The sequence below is a fragment of the Nomascus leucogenys genome, chromosome 3, assembly GCF_006542625.1.
Source record: "Nomascus leucogenys isolate Asia chromosome 3, Asia_NLE_v1, whole genome shotgun sequence".
NCBI classification, from domain to species: Eukaryota; Metazoa; Chordata; class Mammalia; order Primates; family Hylobatidae; genus Nomascus; species Nomascus leucogenys.
This window is the reverse complement of record NC_044383.1, coordinates 85,813,246-85,832,406: the sequence shown is the minus strand read 5'-3', so window position 1 is coordinate 85,832,406 and position 19,161 is coordinate 85,813,246. Positions and strand designations below refer to the sequence as shown.

The window sequence follows — 19,161 nt, the reverse complement described above, 5'->3', positions numbered from 1 at the left end:
ACGCTCAGCTCCTGCACCTTCAGCCTCAGCAGGGAGGCCCTGCATAGCAACTGTGGCTTCAGCCTGTGACCTGGCTCTACGCTAGGGATTCTGAGGAGGCATTCTTTGAAGAATCAGCCTCCTTAGCAACTCTTGTTAACCAAGCTGTGTTCGGTTCCTTTCTACTGAGTTTATCCCACCACCACCACTCCTCTGGGGCTGAGTCCCTTGCCCCTGAGCCTGAGTCTCCCATCTTTCTACAGCTGGCTTGCACCCCTTTGTGGAGTGTGTGGAACTCAGTGTGTCTTTGGATGAAGAGTTGGCTGAGGATTGCATCAGTCGGTGCCTTTACAGCTAGAGCTGCTTTCCTTGCTCCCCAAAGGTTTGTTCCGAGGTTCTTCTTCTTTTTTTGAGATGCAGTCTCACTCTGTCACCCAGGCTAGAGTGCAGTGGCACGATCTCAGCTCACTGCGACCTCTGCCTCCCAGGTTCAAGTGATTCTCCTGCCTCAGACTCCCGAGTAGCTGGGGTTACAGATGCTCGACACCATGCCTGGCTAATTTTTGTATTTTTTTTTAGTAGAGACAGGGTTTCACCATGTTGGCCAGGCTGGTCTCAAACTCTTGACCTCAAGTGATCTGCCCACCTCCGAAAGTGCTGGGATTACAGGCGTGAGCCACCCCACCATTCCCGGCCTGTTCTGACATTCTGATACCAAACATTTGTCCCACTCAGATTTGTTGTCTCCTCAGTCTACTCCTCCTCTTTTCATCTTATACAGTCCTAGTAATAATCATCTTTTCTCTTCTATCCCATGGATCTAAAAGTTAAAATTTATGATCCGTCAGATTAAGATGACATTTTAGATTCTCTTGTGGGATTTTATTTTATTTTTATTTTTATTGAGATGGTGTCTTGCTCTTGTTGCCCAGGCTGGAGTGCAATGGCACAATCTCTTCTCACTGAGACCTCCGCCTCCTGGGTTCAAGCAATTCTCCTGCCTTAGCCTTCCGAGTAGCTGGAATTACAGGCGCTCGCCACCACGCCCGGCTAATTCTTTGTATTTTCAGTAGAGACGGGGTTTCGCCGTGTTGGCCAGGCTGATCTCGAACTCGTGACCTTAGGTGATCCACCCACCTTGGCCTCCCAAAGTGTTGGGATTACATGTGTGAGCCACCTGTGCCCAGCCCACATCTGCTTCTTAAAGACGTTCACTGCAGTGTCTCTTAAAATGTAAACCATATTTGAACCAGAGACCAGATGATGCTCAACAGTTGTCTGATACTACCAGGAAGCAGCAGTGGGCCCCTGGCCTGCATGAGTGGGTGGGGCAGGTCACTATGAGTGAGAGTGAATTGTAGTCAATGGCTTTCTGGGATAAAAATACTACACTTCCTCTGGGTTCGAACTTGTTTTTGGGCATAAGGTTTGTCAGGATTGACTCTCCCTTTTGCCTTCCATATTCTTCCACTCAAGGTAATTTATGCCCATCCCCATGCCTAGACCTAGATATGCAAATAATGTGATCCCAAGTATCAAACTTACATTCTTTAAATATTGGCTCAGTGTTCACTGAGAGCAAAGACTGAGTGCTCTGTAGGAAGGGCACAGAAGGAGCATGGAGAATCCCTGGTGCCAGCCCTCCTTGTTCCCTCTTCCAGAGCACTGCAGCTCTGGTCCCAAACTTAACTACTCTGCTTCTTGCTGACAAGGCCAGGCAGCCTTCTGGCCTCTCTCCTTGGAAGACTGGCTGGTGACCACCGCAGTCACCCCAGGAGGCCGTTGGGTTTCACTCCTTGCAACCTACTCATGGGAGCTTCACTTACAGCCACAAACATTACTTCTACCTGGGAGGTCACATATTCCCAGGAGTGTTTGGGGCGTCTCACATGCTGGTGCCTAGGCATCAGCTGACTAGCCCCTCCCCCTGTCTCATTGGGGCGACACGTCCATATTTATTAACAATACGACCACACTCCTTGCCTGTTCTAAGGGGCGGGTGTGGCAGGAGAGGAAAAAAAGGGGGAGTCCTTTTGCGCCTCAATCTCTGCTCCACAGGCAAAAGCCTGGAGGTTTCTTTTACCCATCCTTCCACCTTAAGAGTGATGAACCTCCAGGGCCCGAATCCTTTTTCAGTTCTTCCAAACAATTTAAAACTATCCACGCTCTTGCTAAAATCTGTGCATATATTACAAGCTTCTATTCTTTGTACCTATGAACTTTAATAAATGAAGTTAAAGGAAAAAAATACACTGAACACACACACAGTTGTTAGACAGATTTTCTAAAACAAAAGAGGGACCCCCGTCCCCCAACCAAAACCCTTTATCAGCGAGTTCCCTGATAGTGACTTCAAAGAGGAAAGACTTGAACTGGGTTTGTCAGAGAAATCTCTCTAGGTAGAGTATTTTGTTATTTGTCAAACCAGACATCTCGTCTCTGCAAACACCTGGTCAAGCCCGAGGTAACTGTGTAATGTAATGAGAGTGTTTTTATACATTATGCAAATACGCAGCGCTTTCCTGATGGCCAGAACAATCTGATTCCCGACTTTAATCCCGGCCCACGTTCCCAGCCCCCGCCTGGTGGCGTCTCCTGCCCGCAGCTCCGCGCCGCCCCAGGTGAGTCCTGCGCGTTCCCCGCTCTGGGGCCCGCGGGAGGGGCTGGAGCGCAGGCGGAGGGCGGGCCGGGGTAGAGGAGGACCGGGATCCGGGCCCCGACTGCAGCTTCCTCGCAGTGGAGCCGCGTTTCCAGGCACCTCCGCTGCCCTTGCCCGCGCGCGGCGAGCGGTTTTTGGGCGTGCCGCCTGGAGGCGCGGAGCCCGCCCGGCGCGCCTCAGCCCTGCAGATCCGGCCCCGGCGGAGGCGGCCGGACCGCGGAGATGCGGGGCGGGGGCAGGGCGCGGGGTAGGTGACTTTATCCCGCCTCTGTTTCCCTGCCCCGGGGAGCAATGACATCACGCGGCCTTCTCCAGGCGCCGACACAAAGAGCGGGGCGGAGAGGCCGCTGCCGGGGGAGCCGGCGGCCGCTGCTGCCGCCCAGGGCTCTGGGGCCCCGCCGGCCAGGCCCGCCGTCCGCGGCCAGAGTCCTTCCTCCTCCTCCTCCTCTGCCGCCGCCTCCTCAGTCGCCGCCGCCCGCGCCGCCCGCGCCCTCCGCGCGCCTCTGAGCCCGCGCCGGGCCGCGCCGGCCCCTTCCCATGCGGGCGGCGCGGGCCCTGGGAGGGGCGCCCGGAGCCAGCCGCGCAGCATGCACTGGGGGGTTGGCTTTGCTTCGTCCAGGCCGTGCGTGGTGGATCTGAGCTGGAACCAGAGCATCTCCTTCTTCGGCTGGTGGGCCGGGTCCGAGGAGCCCTTCTCCTTTTATGGGGACATCATCGCTTTCCCTTTGCAGGATTACAGTGGGATCATGGCAGGGCTGGGCTCCGATCCCTGGTGGAAGAAAACCCTTTACTTGACCGGGGGAGCTTTGCTGGCCGCAGCTGCGTATCTGCTCCACGAACTCCTGGTCATTAGGTGAGCCGGAGAGAGGGCCCCGCACAGGGGCGCAGAGCGGGGCACCTGGCTAGGGCAGGGCTGGCGCGAGAGGGGCCCGTGCCAGCCCCTCGGTCACGCTGCCCAGATGCCCAAGCGTCCTGCAATTACCTTTCCCTAAAGGCATTTGTGGTCACCTGGCCGTGAGGGGCAGTTTGGAGTTGAAAGGAGAATTAAACCGGTGCTGGGAGGGAAAAACATTTGTCTCCCAAAATGCTCTGGGTCACTTGTCGTTATCTATTAAGAAATGGCCTTAGGAGGATCTAAGTGCAGTGTGTTTGCAACAATAGAATTGGGCCCTGCAGAAATAGGTTACACTTTTACGAAATGCCTTGCTTATAAGTAATAATGCTGGAATATTAACTGCTAACCTTATCTTTTACCTAAAGGTTAATTCTTCACCATCCTTCCCTAAATGTCAACATCAAAAGACTGAAAAATTGCAAAAGGTCCAGAAACCTGCGGGTCCCTGTTAAAGATGCATGACCAAGTGTAGTGGTGGGCAGCTTTGATGCAGCCTTAACCTGGTTCTCTGCTTATCTGGTATTGAACGCCAAGCACCATCTTCAGGCTCAGATGTCATTGTTGTGTGAGCAGTAGGACAGGCTAGCACATGGGTGTGTTGGGCATAACACGGAGTCGCCCAGTGCCGTAAACAGTTGCATCCGCTGCCGCAGAATGTTTACAAGATTGAGTTGGAAATACCAGAAAATGGAGGCCCCTGCTGTTGGTACATCCAGCCGGCACGAGATTTTTGTTTGGGTAGAGTAATACCACAGGGCACTGAGACAGTCGTTTGGCTAATTGATACATCAATTAATGGTTAAAATTTCCATGCATTTGAGCCTCCGTCACTGGAAGATTACCAGAAGCCCACTTCTCAATAGCTCAGAATGTCTCTTTGCCAGTATTTTGTAAAGTGAGAGAAATGTGTCCACACTGCCTTATTCCAGTGGAGGAATCCTACACAATAGGTTATAAACAAAGACAGTGATAGGTGACCTTTACTAGCCTGCAGGGATCCCAGGAGATTATTGTGATAGCCTAATAATAGATAGCCTAGATATTTGGCCTAACGTACATATTTTGAATAGTTCCCATCTCTGAGAGGGTGGGAAATCATTTAGGTTTGGAGAAATGTATTGGTTTTCATATTATTTAGCCATATTTGAGGAAGTTTAAGTTTGTTGCACATTTAATTCTCTCACTTAACACATTGCCTTGAATCTAGCTGAACCAAACAAAAAAATTTAAAGAGAATTATCTCTCTAGATTATTTGTTAATTGTGCTAGTTTTAGAACTGTATTTCAAGTTAGATTTCAAGCTACCTAAAGAACTAAAACATTTGGGCAGTAATTTAAATGGTAACCCAGTTGTTTCTCAGTTGTATTCTAGTCTGAAGCCTTTGAGGAGATCCCAAAACATGAGGCTTCTCAGCAGTGGAGGGAGTGAAGGCTTCACAGGACCAAGTTTAAAACAAAGCGTAAATGACCTTGCAGAAACAGTATGGAGCTCAGCTCCCACTCCGGAGTAGGCCATGCCCTGGCAGGTGTGGTCACTGGAGACTGGAGAGCTCTCTGCCCACAGATAGCTACTAACTCATTTAGGGGACTATAAACCTCAGCACTGGATGCTTATTTGGACTAAGGAGTTTAATCCTAGGTTGATTCACTTTTTCTTTTTTTTCTTTTGAGACCGAGTCTCGCTTTGTTGCCCATGCTGGAGTGCAGTGGCTCTATCTCAGCTCATTGCAACCTCCACCTCCCTGGTTCAAGTGATTCTCCTGGCTCAGCCTCCTGAGTAGCTGGGATTACAGGCGTGCACCACCGCGTCTGGATAATTTTTGTATATTTTTAGTAGAGATAGGGTTTCACTGTGTTGGCCAGGCCACTCTTGAACTCCTGGGCTCAAGCGATCCTCTGGCCTCAGTCTGCTGAGTTGCTGGGCTTACAGGCATGAACCATTGCACTTGGCTAATTTTTTTTTTTTAACTTTTTTTTTGTGGAGATGGGGTCTCACTATGTTGCCCAGGCTTGTCTCAAACTCCTGGCCTCAAGAAATCCTCCCTCTTTGGCCTCCCAAACTGTTGGGTTTATAGGTGTGAGCCACCATACTTGGCCAGTTTTGTTTCTGGACAAATGTTTGAGTTGAATTAGAAAGCTCTGAAGTAATGCAAACAATACAAAAGGGCTATTTCTGAATACTGAGTAGGATGGGCTTTGCATGTGTGACTGCATTTATTCCTCACAACTGTTGTTTGTTCATTTCATAGGTAAGGAAATTGCAGCTCAGGGAGGTTAAGTAGCTTGCCCAAGATCACACAGTAAGAGTAGTAGGATCTAGATTCAAATCAGAGCCTGCATTTTTTAACCACTGCCTCTTAGAAAGTACCTACTTTGGCCGGGCGTGGCAGCTTAGGCCTGTAATCCCAACACTTTGGGAGGCCAAGGCGGGTGGATCACAAGGTCAAGAGATTGAGACCATCCTGGCCAACATTGTGAAACCTGTCTCTACTAAAAAACAAAAAACAAACAAACAAAAAAAAAACAAAAATTAGCCTGGCGTGGTGTCACGCACCTGTAGTCCTAGAGCTACTCAGGGAGCTGAGGCAGGAGAATCGCTTGAACCTGGGAGGAGGAGGTTGCAGTGAGCCGAGATCATGCCACTGCACTCCAGCCTGGCGACAGAGTGAGACTCTGTCTCAGAAAAAGTACCTACTTTGAAATCCGTTTTGTTGGAGGAAGAGGAAGGAAGAGAAATGTGGAGAACTGAAGCGTTGCTCAGGGAAGACAGACCTGTATCAGGTGCCTTTCTTGCAGCATCTAGGGGAAGAGGAGTGGAGGGGCAAAGGGAAAAAAACAGGCAGGAAGGTCAAAGACCAAGGCTTTAGAGGTTACATGATAGCTACCTCCACTTAAGGTGAAATCTAGGTTTCAATAGTCTTTATAATTTAGGCAGAAAACAAGACAAAATCTGAAATATGTAAGATGGAAAATACACCTTAAAATGACTGCCATTAGTTTACTGGCTATTGCATACTCTTCCCCAGCCTACTTGGATTTTCTGCTGCATAGACATAACCTTAATCTATGACTATGTCTCTAGAATGGAAGAGTAAAGTTGACAGGTGAGAATTACTTAGGAAGTTTAATTAATGATTATAACCAAAATAGGGTTTTGGGGTTTTATCCATGTTTTTTAGCACATATTTTAAAATAAATATTGTTCCAACACACTACTTTGTTTTCCCTGAGTGGAGATAGCTTGGCAGCTATCTTAAATTCAATCAGGCTTTGGAAATTCTTGTTTGTAAATTGAATAAGTACTAACTTCATTACCAGTGCTTATTTGCACTTTTGACACACAGGCTCAGCCTCTTCTAGAACATTTAGTTGGCAAATCAACATCTGATCTCTGCAAACTAACGAATCATCAGCTGTATACAGAGGCATGTTCATCTGTGGTATCGTTAGCCCCGGGAATAGTAGTAAACTAGCTAGTTAATGCTCTATGGCTGTCCTCTTATACAAACCTTATGGTAAGATCACTTTATAAAATATAGCTGTACAGGAAACAACCCATCCAAACCTCTGATCCTAAATTAGAGAGGAGTTTCTGACATGTTGGAGGGAGGGCTCTGGAGCCAGACTGTCTGGGTTCAAATTCAGATTCTGTCTGTAACCAACCACTTAACCTTGGATATGACAGTAAGCTCTTGATGACTCAGTTTTCTCATCTGTAAAATGGTAATAGTAGTAGTAGCTTTTCTCATAGAGTTGATTAAATGAGTTAACACATGTGACATGCTTAGAACAGAGTTTGTCAAGGTGAAAATTCAATAAAACTTGGCCATCATTAGCTGTGACTTTTATGAGAAAGTTCCAGGCTTCAGTGGTCTAAGTCAAACTGGCAGTTTTAATACGATTAACTGAGGAATTGCCCATTTTGGTGGCCTTGAAGTGCTTAAGAGCATGGAAACTGGAGTTATTTCAGAGTCAATCTTAAATTGACCTTCCTTAGGCAAGTTATTTAACATCTTTGAGCTTCAATTTTCTTATCTACTATAAAATAGTATAATATGATATCCCAAATTTAAACTAAAACAATACCCATTCTAAAGTGTCATTGTCAGAATTAAATAAGTTAACATATATAATATATATAAAGTCATTAGCATATGCTTGGTAGATAATTAGCATCCATTCTTACTATGACATGGCCCAAATTAACAATTAGAATTAGATCGTTCTGGCTGATGGATTAGGGACTTTTTGTTTGTCTCCTCTCCTGTCAGTTCTGAAATTTTTGTCTGTTAATTTACATGAAAATACCACTTTGTGATGGGAATTATTTGACTGGACAAAATCAGTTAATTGTCAGATCTATAGTTTGTGCTGTCTTGGAACATCGTCTAAATGAGTTCTTGATTTTAATATCTGACTTCCCAAACATTCCATCTAAATGAAAACATTTCTTTTGTAGTGAATATTGCCAGAAAGCAGCAAATATTTTTATTTTTTTGACTTGACAGATATTTTCAAAATGAGTCATTCTGAACTGTGAAGTTGAGTGGGCCCTTGGGTGGTAAACTTTTCAAGAGAGTTTGTTTTACTAAATGGGGATATGCAGGAAGTGGGCATCCATGTGATGAAGATACAAAGAGCTTGTTCTTGCTTGGGTAGAAAGAAGGGGGTGTGGTGTTGTACTGGGAACAATGCGAGGGAACCAGAGGCTCAGGGAGGGCCAAGGGGAAGGAAGAGTGAAGTTTATCTGACTGGAAATCGGCTGGGTCAAATGAAGATGGAAATTGCAAAAGGGTCCCGAGGAGTGGGGTATGAGTGGGGCTGTGTGGAATGATGAGCTTGCAGGGATGAGATCATATCTCTTTGGATGGGGATAAATTCCACTATTACTTCATGCTTGATAGTTCACTAAATAGTTACAGTATTACCTTATGTCATCCTCATGATAAACCATACAGAATTGGTACTGTCCTCACTCTTCAGGTGAATATGATGGAGAGATCTAGGCTAATGTGGCCAGTAGGAAGCAGGGCTTGGATTTGACACCAGTTGTCCAGACTTGGAATCCAGCATTCGTTCCACTATGTAGTGGTTATTGAAAAACTGTATGCAGGGAAGTCCTCCTCACCCAAAAGAGTAGCCAAAGGAAAAGATGGATGTGTGGCTGAGACAGAAGAAAGGGGAAAAGCAGGGGTACTGAAATACATGCTGTGTGGTAAAAGTGGGGATACTGGGAAGGCCGAAAATAAGGAAGACAGAGCTAGAGAGAGAGCATCCAGAAGGCAGGTTCCACGGCATTACAGGTGAAAGAAGGGTTAGATGGGGGCATGGGCAGTTGGGAAGAGGGACCAGAATTTCAGTCTCAGATTCCCTACAGGCTTGGGTCATAGCAGAGCAAATCTGCACTGTTATTCCTGGGTCTTATGGATGAATAGACTGTTTCACGGTATAGTCTAATGGCCAAAAACATGGGCTCTGACTTCTTGGTTCAGTGCCCATTCTGTCATAACTAGCAATGTGACTTTGGGCAAGTTAATCCTCTGTGCCTTAATTTCCTCATCTGTAAAACATGGATAACAGTAGTGTCTACTTCGTAAGGTTATTATGAAGATTAAAGGAGATAAGACCCATGAGACCCTCAGAACAATGTGTGACACACAGCAAGCACAGAATATCATTTTTATCCATCCAGCTTATCCCTGGCAGGTAAACACAGCTGGCTGGAGAATAGGTGGACCAGTACCAGAAAATGTTCTTGTTGCCCAGAGGCCATAGGTAACGGAAGGAGGTTGTTATGTGGTTACTTTGCTGAGCCATTGGGGTCATGGTAATATCATGGGAGTTTGTAAGGTTCTCTTGTGTTTTGACTAAGCTTCCATGAGTGCTGGGTGAGGTAAGCCCCTTCGACAAACTGGGTGGTGGGTGATGTAAGCCCCTGTGACAAACAGATCTGCTTGTTCATTGAGGAGCTACAACCCTGCAGGGTCCTCTCAAGAAGTAAGGGAACTGAATGTGGATAACATGTGGATTGTTCTTTATTTCTGTTTTGGTTTTGACAGGAAACAGCAAGAGATTGACTCTAAAGATGCTATTATTTTGCATCAGTTTGCAAGACCTAACAATGGTGTTCCCAGTTTATCTCCTTTCTGTTTAAAGATGGAAACTTATTTAAGGATGGCTGACTTACCATATCAGGTACTTGTGTGCAAATATGTTTTCTTCTTATGACATCAGCATCAGGGGATGAGTATTTAACTAAAGGGGGGAATATTTCATCTCACACAGTGGATGCCAGAGGGATGGGAGCTGAAACTAGCAGTGCTTAGTCCTTAGTAAGAGGGAAATAAAATACTTGATTCCAGGGTCTGTTGATAATGATGGATCAAAAAGGTCTAAACTTTTGAGAGATTCAGCGCCATGATATTTTTCTTTAACAGAGTATTCTTTGGGCCGGGCATGGTGGCTCATGCCTGTAATCCCAGCACTTTTGGAGGCCAAGGCAGGTGGATCACTTGAGGTCAGGAGTCCGAGACCAGCCTGGCCAACATGGTGAAACCCTGTCTCTACTAAAAATACACAAATTAGCCGGGCTAGTGGCGGATGCCTGTAATCCCAGCTACCTGGGAGGCTGAGGCAGGAGAATCACTTCAACCGGGGAAGCAGAGGTTACAGTGAGCCGAGATTGCACCACTGTACTCCAGTCTGTGTGACAGAGCAAGACTCCATTTCAAAAAAAAAAAAAAAAAAAAAAAGTATGCTTTGGTTAATAGTTTGGACAGGCCTACTGGGCCTTGACAAAAATGGCTGTGCCACTGCCTGATGCGGTTTTTTACTTCAGGTTTTAGCTTATTGACAGCATCGTATTTTGTCCCTCATGAATCTTGGGGGCAGAAGGCCCAGTAGGCCACGAGGTAGATATTTGTATATGTAGTGAGAGCTTTTCCACAGCACTCCATGTTCTGTTTGTGTGACTTTCAGGGAAACACTTGTTCATTTTAGCAGTAAATAAGGAAGAGGAATGTACTTAAAGGTATATATTTCTCTCTGAGTAATGCTTGAGCTGTGTCTCACAAAGTCAACACGCTGTGTTTTCATAGTCATTCAATTCTATGTATTTTTTTAAAAGTTCACTTATGTTTTTATTTTTAACCAAGTTCTAGCCATATGGAACTATTTTAAGCTTTGATTTTTGTTATCATTTTTAATTTTATGGTCAGAGAAGATAGTCTCTGTGATATGGACTCCTTGGAATTTACTGAAGCTTTAGCCTGGTTTGTAGTTACTTTTTTAAAATGTTGAAAATAATTACATATTCTCTGTTTGGATATAGAGCTCTCTATATATCTAGTTGCTTAAACACATTTAGTGTATTATTTAGACCTTCTATATTTCTGCTTATTTTTTTGTCTGAAAGGAGCATGTTAAAATATTCAAGTGTATTTGTTGATTTGTCTCTTTCCTGTCGTTCTGTCAGTTCTTGCTTTATGTTAGAGTATTTATATATTTTAGGTTACATTGTTAGGTACATATAAAAGTTCACATCTTTTACTCTTGTTTATTTTTCTAGTATGTATCATCCATTGATATCTCTTACTATTTTTTAAAAAACTTGAATTCTGTGTTACGAGATATTGAGATAGATTCTCCAGCCTTCTTTTGGTTCATATTTGCTTAGGATATCTTTCTTCATCCTCTGTCTCTCTTTCTCACCCTCTCTCTTTTTGTATTTGTTTCTCTCATATCTAATTGGAGAGTCTTTTAATTGGCAACTTTAATCCATTTACACTTATTGAAATGATTGTTTTATTAGAACTTATTTCTAATATCTTATTTAATATTTTTCTCCTTACTATTCTTCATTTTAAATTTTTTCTCATTTCCTGCTTTCTAATAGATATTTTTTTTTCATTTAAAACAAATTATATTTTTGTTGTTGTAGTTACTCTTAAGACCCAAATTTGTGTTTATGCTTATTAATTTGTTAAATGTATTAAAGTCTGTATTTATTCTGTTATAATACAAACACATTAGCAGTTTACGTGTACCTTAAGTCTCTCCCTTTCTTCCCAGCCCTCATCCCAATTGTGTTGCTGTCTAAGATTTTAATTCTGGAATATTTCGGCCGGGCACGGTGGCTCACGCTTGTAATCCTAGCACTTTGAGAGGCCAAGGAGGGTGGATTGCTTTAGGCCAGGAGTTCAAGACCAGCCTGGCCAACATGGTGAAACCCCATCTCTATTAAAAATACAAAAATTAGCTGGGCGGTAGTGGCATGTTCCTGTAATCCCAGCTACTCGGGAGGCTGAGGCAGGAGAATCGCTTGAAGTGGGGAGGTGGAGGTTGTGGTGAGCCGAGATCACGCCACTGCACTCTAGTCTGGGAGACAGAGTGAGACCCTGTCTCAAAAAAAAAGAAAATTGATGTTAATCTCATTCTTCTTTCTCTTTCTCTCTAAATTATCTTAGAATTTGTATTTAATCTTAATATTCTCAAGTTTCAATATGGCATGTGTTGGTGTGGGTCTTTACATACCCTGTTTGGTCCTTTATAAACTCTTATTATCTGAGGTCTTTCATCTCTTTTGAATTCTGGAGGATTAATTATCAATTTTCTTAAAATATTTCCTTTTCTTTTATGTTTGTTTTTCTTCTCTCTCTTCTTCCTTGTTCCCTATTATCCGGATTTTGGAAACTCTGCTTCTATTTTCTGTGTCTCGCTACTCTCTACTTGAATTCTTTTCTGCTTCTTTCTGGAAGCATTCCTCTCTCTGAGCTTCCTTTGCATTGCTCTGTGTGTGTTTGTTGTTGTTTGTTTGTTTTTGTATCCATTATGCTATTTACCGCATCTATTGTGTTCTTTATTCCAACTTTTGTATTTTTCTTCTTAATGTTTTCCTTTAGTTTGTATTAGTAATCTCTTCCTTTATCCATTGGAGGATATTTATTATGTTACTTAAATTTTTTGGTCTGTCCCAATAATTCCGCTTCATGTCATGTAATTCAGTGTACTGCCCTTCTCATAGTAGTGGCACTTATCTAGTTATTTTGGTTTGAGAGCTCCTTTTACCAGGGATGCCAACTTCTCTGCCTGGGAATTTGTACTGGACAAGGGCTAAAGCCCAGGCCAGAGGTCCTGTACCTCTGAGGGAGTTTAAAAAAAAGAAAGGAGGTGAGCCTCAGGCATCCCCAAACTACTCTGGTCCTTTTGCTTGGCTGCCACTCCCCCAAATGGCTCCTGCAGCTCTGGGGTTCACCTTTAGACTCTTGTAAAGCACCAACACTGGGAGGAGGTATTCTCCTCAGGTTGTAACAGACCAACTGGGAGGTTGGAGGGGGTGGGCTCCCCACTCAGCAAGCTTTTGCCTGCCCCGATAATGATATTACTTCTCCAGCTCCTGACTCCCCATAGCCTGTGCTTTTTGAGTTAGCTTCTGTAGAGAAGAGGGGAATTGGGTGGCAGTGATCCTTCTAAGGCAATGCTGGGACAGCATGGTTGACATGCTTTAGTTTGGTAAGTGCTATAATGCAGGTCCTCTGAGGACATGGTGAAGTGGCACCGAGTCCAGACTTCGGATTGGGGCATCAAGGAGGACATGGGATGTTTGAGAACAGGAAGTGATTAGAAAGGGAATCTTTATAACTGGTAACTGGAATACACGGGGGGAGTCCAGAGAGAGCAGCAGGGAGAAGATTACTTAGGACTTGCTAAGACAGCAATGGAGGAAACAAGGCCTGCAGCGTCTAAACGCATTGGCTCATATTTGAAAGATCGTTGTTCAGCTTGGTGTTGGCAGTCAGCACTTGAAGATGTGTGTCACTTGGAGACTCAAATTGAAGGAAGAGATTGCTACCCAACAGCTACCTGTCTCTATTCCATCATCACTCTTGACCAGATTGCCTCACTTAGCCATGACAGCTTTGGGGCAGTGGGAGTCCAAAACCTGAATTTTGTGCAGTGCTGTCTCTGACTACTTTCAAGATCTTTTGTGCTCCCCCACCTTTGATAAAATAATCCTGTTGTTTGTGGTGGCTGCAGCAGCTCCCAGGTTTCTCTGCACTTCCTTTCTGCCCTGCAAGCCATCAAGCCCTGACTGCTGTAGACCTGTCTTTACCTGCAGCATATCTGCCTTTGTTCAAATTTTAGAGCAGCTGCCTGTAGTTAGTGTAACTGGAGCAGCAGGACTCATGCCTTGCTGTGAAGCCTGCAGCTATTACAGAGGTCTTCAAGAAGGGGCGTGCTTACCCCTTCCAAAATTATTATTTCTTATTAAGTATATTTTTAAAAAAAGAATTGCATAGGGCCGTTTTTCTTCTGTGAGGTCTGTATGGAAAATAAATGGAGTGGGCGATGCTCCGGGGGGGTGACAGATTTTAGGTAAAAAAAAAAAAAATGGGGCTGTGGTTTAGAAAGGGATGCTGTGTTGCAGGGGTTGGGGGTACCTTGATTCCCATTCCCTTAGTGGGGATTTGTATTGCTGCAGTGGGTGTCTGGGGAGTGCTGGGGAGTTCATTTCTTGGATTGATCAGTAGAGAAATATTTTGTCATGGACCCAGGGAGCTGTACCCTCTGCCCCTTCTTTTGCCTGTGCCATTTTGAAAAGATTAAAATGCCAGTGTTCCTCAGATCATGACTTTATATTAGAAGCTCTTGAATTTTTTAACCTAAATGGAATGGGAATGAATATTTGATGACCATTAGTTAGGAAATCAAAAGGCTTATTTTTAAAAAAAGCTCAATGTATTGAACAGTTATTATTATTTTTCTCTATCAAGATATGAATATTGGTAGTTCAATTTTAAAATCTTTTTATTTTCTAATAATGATAGACTTATAGGAAATTGCAAACAATGTACAGGGAGGTCCTGGGGATGTGGTTATTTTTTTAAAAAACACAAAAATAGCTTTACTGCGTTTTCTGATTATGTGTAGATGATATATGGTCCTTAGAAAAATTCCAAACCGTACAAAACAGTGTATGTGGAAAGTGAAAATTACCTGATATCCTACGAGCTGGAGATTATTATCATAACTGATATTTTTGTCTTTTCTTCCTTACATTTCTTTAGACGTATATAAAGACACCTACATCATTTGATATAAGTAGTTGTATAAGAAGCATACATTTCACAAAAGAATTCTTTTTAAGTAAGAGAAAGAAAGAAAATGTTTCCTTTGGAGCTGTCTGCCTCAGCTGTCAGCCCTAACTTTTGATGTTGTATTTATTTGCTGATCTTGTCTCCCCCTCCTGCCTCTTTTTTTTCCTAAGCTGCAGACAAAGGAATAGTACAGTGCACACCCCCATGCCCTTTACCTAGATTGTGAATGGTTAATGTCTCCTCCTTTGCTTCCTCCCCTCTTTACATCTACATTTGTGAACAATGTTTTTGGTAAACCATTTTAAAGTAAGTTGCAGAAATCCTGACACATCATCCTGCAATACTTCAACATGCAGCTCCGAAAAATAAGGACATTCTTCTTCAAAACTAAATAGATAGTGGGTGCATGGATTTTTTCAGTGTGTCATAATCCACACAGACTGCTCAAATTATTTCAAATTTAGCCAGTGGAAGATGACTCAAGATAGCTCCAGGGCGGAGTGAATATAATAGATAGATATTTACCTGAAACCTGTGGGTACTCTGGCCAGTATATCAAATCAGTGTCCCAAGACTCTGGTATCTCTCTTAGAGTCTCAAGTTCTTCATCTCAAAATACTTCTGATGAAGGCACTGCACCTCTTCTCATTTCATCCTAACAACTGTTATTATCCCCACTCTACAGATGAGGAAACTGAGGTCCAGGGAGGGTTAAGGGAGACCCAGGGAGGTCCAGGGTCACTCAGTGAATAAATGATGGAATGAGATTTTGAAATCCAAAGCCTATGGCCTTCACTGCCATGCTAATAATGTAGTATATGTGTGGCTGCATCAGTTTCACCTGGGGCAGACTTGCAGAAGGAAACATCAGCTTGGAAAAAATATAGAGGATTTACCTCTTTATCTTCTCAAAATTACTTTCAGAAACTACCCTCAGTGGATTAGTCAGAGTCTAATTGCTTAAATAAAAATAGTCCAGGAGTCCTTCAATAGATTTAAAGAAGTTAAGAAAAAGTATTATTTTTGGCTGGGTGTGGTGGCTCATGCCTGTAATCCCAGCACCTGGGGAGGCTGAGGAAGGAGGATCACAAGGAGTTCAAGCTCAACACAGCGAAACCCTGTCTCAATTTTGTAGAGTTAAAAATATTTAGGAAAAATTAAAGGGGGAAAGAAAGAAAAAAAATCAACATTTTTAACATACATTTTTTCGGGCCAGGCATGGTGGCTCATGCCTGTAATCCCAGCACTTTGGGAGGCTGAGGCAGGCAGATTGCTTGAGCCCAGGAGTTTGAGACCAGCCTGGGCAACATAGTGAGACACCCATCTCTATAAAATTTTTTTTTATTTTAAAGATTATACGACCACATTTAGAAAAATTGAAATGTATGGGGAAAAAAGATCACTGGCATCTCACCTATAGTCTTCTCAATTACTTGTGGCATGTTTGTAAGTCTCTTTTTTTTTTTAATGTTTTTTCATTCATCCATGTTTACTAGATGTAATCAGAGTGTCTCTAAAATGTTGTCTCTTGCTTTTTACCTAGCAATCAAAATATAACTGTTGATCATGAAAACATACTAGAACTTCCATTTCCATAAGAATTGATTATTAATTTTGTTAGAAATACCAAAATTGTTAGAAATAGATAATCGGTGCTGCGAAGAAAAGTCAGCATGGAGACAAAAGATCTCTTAGCAAGGCCATCTTTACTTTCTGCAGAAAGGGTGCTCAATCACAGATGGAACAATGGCGAGAGCACACCTAAACAAAGAAAAAGCAGACGTATTTATCCCTTACACATTTGGGTTGTCCTTACTGCTGTGTCCTGCATCCACTGGCTTGGGTAGGGCCTCGCAGTCTTAAACTGATACCCAATTTGCTAATAGCCTAAAACTTTCCTAAATGGGTAAGTGAAAGGAAGAACAAAGAAGTTGCTTACAAAAGGTTTAAGGAAGCAATAACATTTCCAAATAAGGAAGGGGCATAGGCTGTGAGCTGGAACGTGCCTGTGAGCACGTCCAACAGTTACATAGGATAGGGCTTAACAAAGAGTTACTAGCACAAAGCAAGGAGGCTTGAAGAAAGTTAGTCTTTAATAAAAAGAAACTATTATTTCTAACACGATTTATTCTTTAACAAGAAGGGGAACTTTGAGGAGGAAACTTTTTACTTTCTACAGTTTTTTGATTTTTTTTTTTTTTTGTATTTTTAGTAGAGATGGGGTTTCACCGTGGTCTCCATCTCCTGACCTCGTGTTCCGCCCGCCTCAGCCTCCCAAAGTGCTGGGATTACAAGCGTGAGCCACCACGCCCAGCCACTTTCTACAGTTTTTATTCTATTTTAAAAAGTAGTCAAGATAAACATGTAACAAGTTATCAGGGGAAAGGGTGGTCTAGAGAGAAGGCCAGATGTGTTAATAGTTACTCCATAAGGGTAGGGGACTACACACCATACAGTGGAAGCACAGAGGAAGGGCAAATAATGGTTGTATCCTGGGGAAATAGTTATGTAACAAGGTGAGATTTGAACTGATTTGTTTTAAAAAGCATGGATAGGACTTTACAGGGGTTGGAGAAAAGGATTCCTGTAAAAGGTGAAGAGTGCACAAAGTCAGGGAGGTGGGCAGACACCTTGACCTGGCTGGGTAGGGGTAGTCGGAATTCAGGAGACCAGAGGGACTTAGCCAATGAGACCGGGCAGGTGGGCAGTGGCTGGATGGTGGATGTGGGTCTAGATTGCTGTGTGAAAAGGGATAGTTGTAGACTAGAGCTATTAAAGCCATTGGATAATTTTGAGCAGCAGCGTTCTTGGGTCTCATTTGCATTGTAAACAGTTCCCTCTGGTGGCAGTGTGAAGGATAGATTGCATCTGAGAATGACAAGAGTCCAGAAAGGGATGTATTAAGAGGATATGTATGGCATCAAGAGAAATCTGAAATAGGGGCTATGGTAGGTGGTAAGTTTACATCTTTAGTGTACAGATTACAAGAATGTTAGATGTATTAGAAGCTTCTAGAAGTAGGTGACATTTCTCCTAGTTAACATCAGGGATAATGTCTAGAGAGCCATGTGTGGTTGTGCAAGTTGCTCACTGCACAACAGTGCCTGGCCGAAGGGTGGGGGTGAAATCTTGACCCAGTTCTATTTGCCAAGCCGCAAACCTTGGAATGGACCATTTCCACCCAGAGGAGGTTCTATTTTCTAAATTGCACAAAGGCAATATGACTAACAGCAGCCCCTATAACATCCCCAATAGTTATTACCCTTTTTGAGGTTAGGCCTACTTTTATTCTTTAGAATAAGCAATGAGATAAAATATCAAGACACCAGGAGGCAGAGATCAGTCCAAATCCCTGTTATTCCCTCTGCCAATGACAGCTTGTCAAAAACACAGATTTCTGGGCACTATCCCCAGGATTCTGATCCAGAAGTCCAGGCTGGGGCACAGGAACCTGCATTTTTAAGAGGCACAGTAGTTGAATATGTTGTACATACTTTGCTACACCTAAGCATTATAATTTTTGGGGACTGTTCATTTATGGTGTAGTGGTGTTATTATTCAGGTGTGAGATACTGGTTTTCAAGTGAGGTCTTTGGTTAGTTGTCCAGTCAATACAGGCCTCCTTGTGGTTTATATTCACTTTTTGAGTTTTTGAATTGTCTGTACATTAAAACTAGACTGACTATTACTAGGGTCATTTCAGCCCTTTCAATCTGCTACCCCTTACCCCCATCATGCCTTGCTCCTCGGGTCTTTTTTTTTTCTTTTCCATCGTAAGCCAAAGTCCATGAGAGAATAAAGTGATATCTTTATGTGAGGTTAAACAAGTTTTTTTCCTAGAGTAACCATGTATTGTCTTAAGGAGTTTATGCCCTGAGTTCATTCACTTGAATAGTACTGTCACTATCAAACATAAGGTTGGAATGTTTGTTTCTATTAATCATGCAGTGGAATTTAAATACAATATTGCTTTTCTCTTTTTAAAAATGTACTCTGCTTAGAACTATTTTGGTGGAAAACTCTCTGCTCAAGGGAAAATGCCTTGGATTGAATATAATCATGAAAAAGTTTCTGGCACAGAATTCATAATTGACTTTCTGGAAGAGAAACTTGGAGTGAATTTAAACAAAAACCTTGGCCCTCATGAAAGAGCCATCTCCAGAGCGGTGACCAAGATGGTGGAGGAGCACTTCTACTGGTGAGTCCCCTCTGGGGTGTCCCCATCCTTTTGAAATAAGCCCCAGGTTCTGTTTCACTTTTCAGATCCTCTTTCCACCTTTTCAACAGTTTTCTACCTTAACAATTTTGGATGAAGTGAGTGGCTCAGTCATCAAAGTTATTATGACTGTTAAGTTTCTGGTTACCTAGACCAGGGGTCAGCAAACCATTTCTGTACAGGACCAGCCAGTAAATATTTTAGGCTTTGATGGCTGTACGTCTCTTTTGCAACTAGTCAACTCTGCTGTTTTATCACAGAAGCAGTGATAGAGAGTGTGCCAACAAATGAGCATGACCATGTTCTGCTAAAACTT

At 43.3% G+C, this 19,161-nt stretch overlaps 1 protein-coding gene across 2 annotated transcripts in view; it reads left to right on the top strand.

Moving 5' to 3' along the window:
- Window positions 1-2,604: 2,604 nt before the first annotated feature.
- FAXC (failed axon connections homolog, metaxin like GST domain containing) overlaps window positions 2,605-19,161 on the top strand; it is a 76,396-nt gene continuing 59,839 nt past the window's right edge. The window contains exons 1-4 of one of the 2 annotated variants that reach the window (XM_030809483.1): window positions 2,605-2,885; window positions 3,370-3,491; window positions 9,593-9,728; window positions 18,631-18,827. In XM_030809483.1, coding sequence (XP_030665343.1) covers window positions 3,385-3,491; window positions 9,593-9,728; window positions 18,631-18,827 — 440 coding nt within the window. In that variant the 5' untranslated portion in view covers window positions 2,605-2,885; window positions 3,370-3,384. Of the gene's footprint in view, window positions 2,886-2,966; window positions 3,492-9,592; window positions 9,729-18,630; window positions 18,828-19,161 lie in introns of those variants that run through there. The other variant, XM_003258364.4, reaches the window with a different exon arrangement.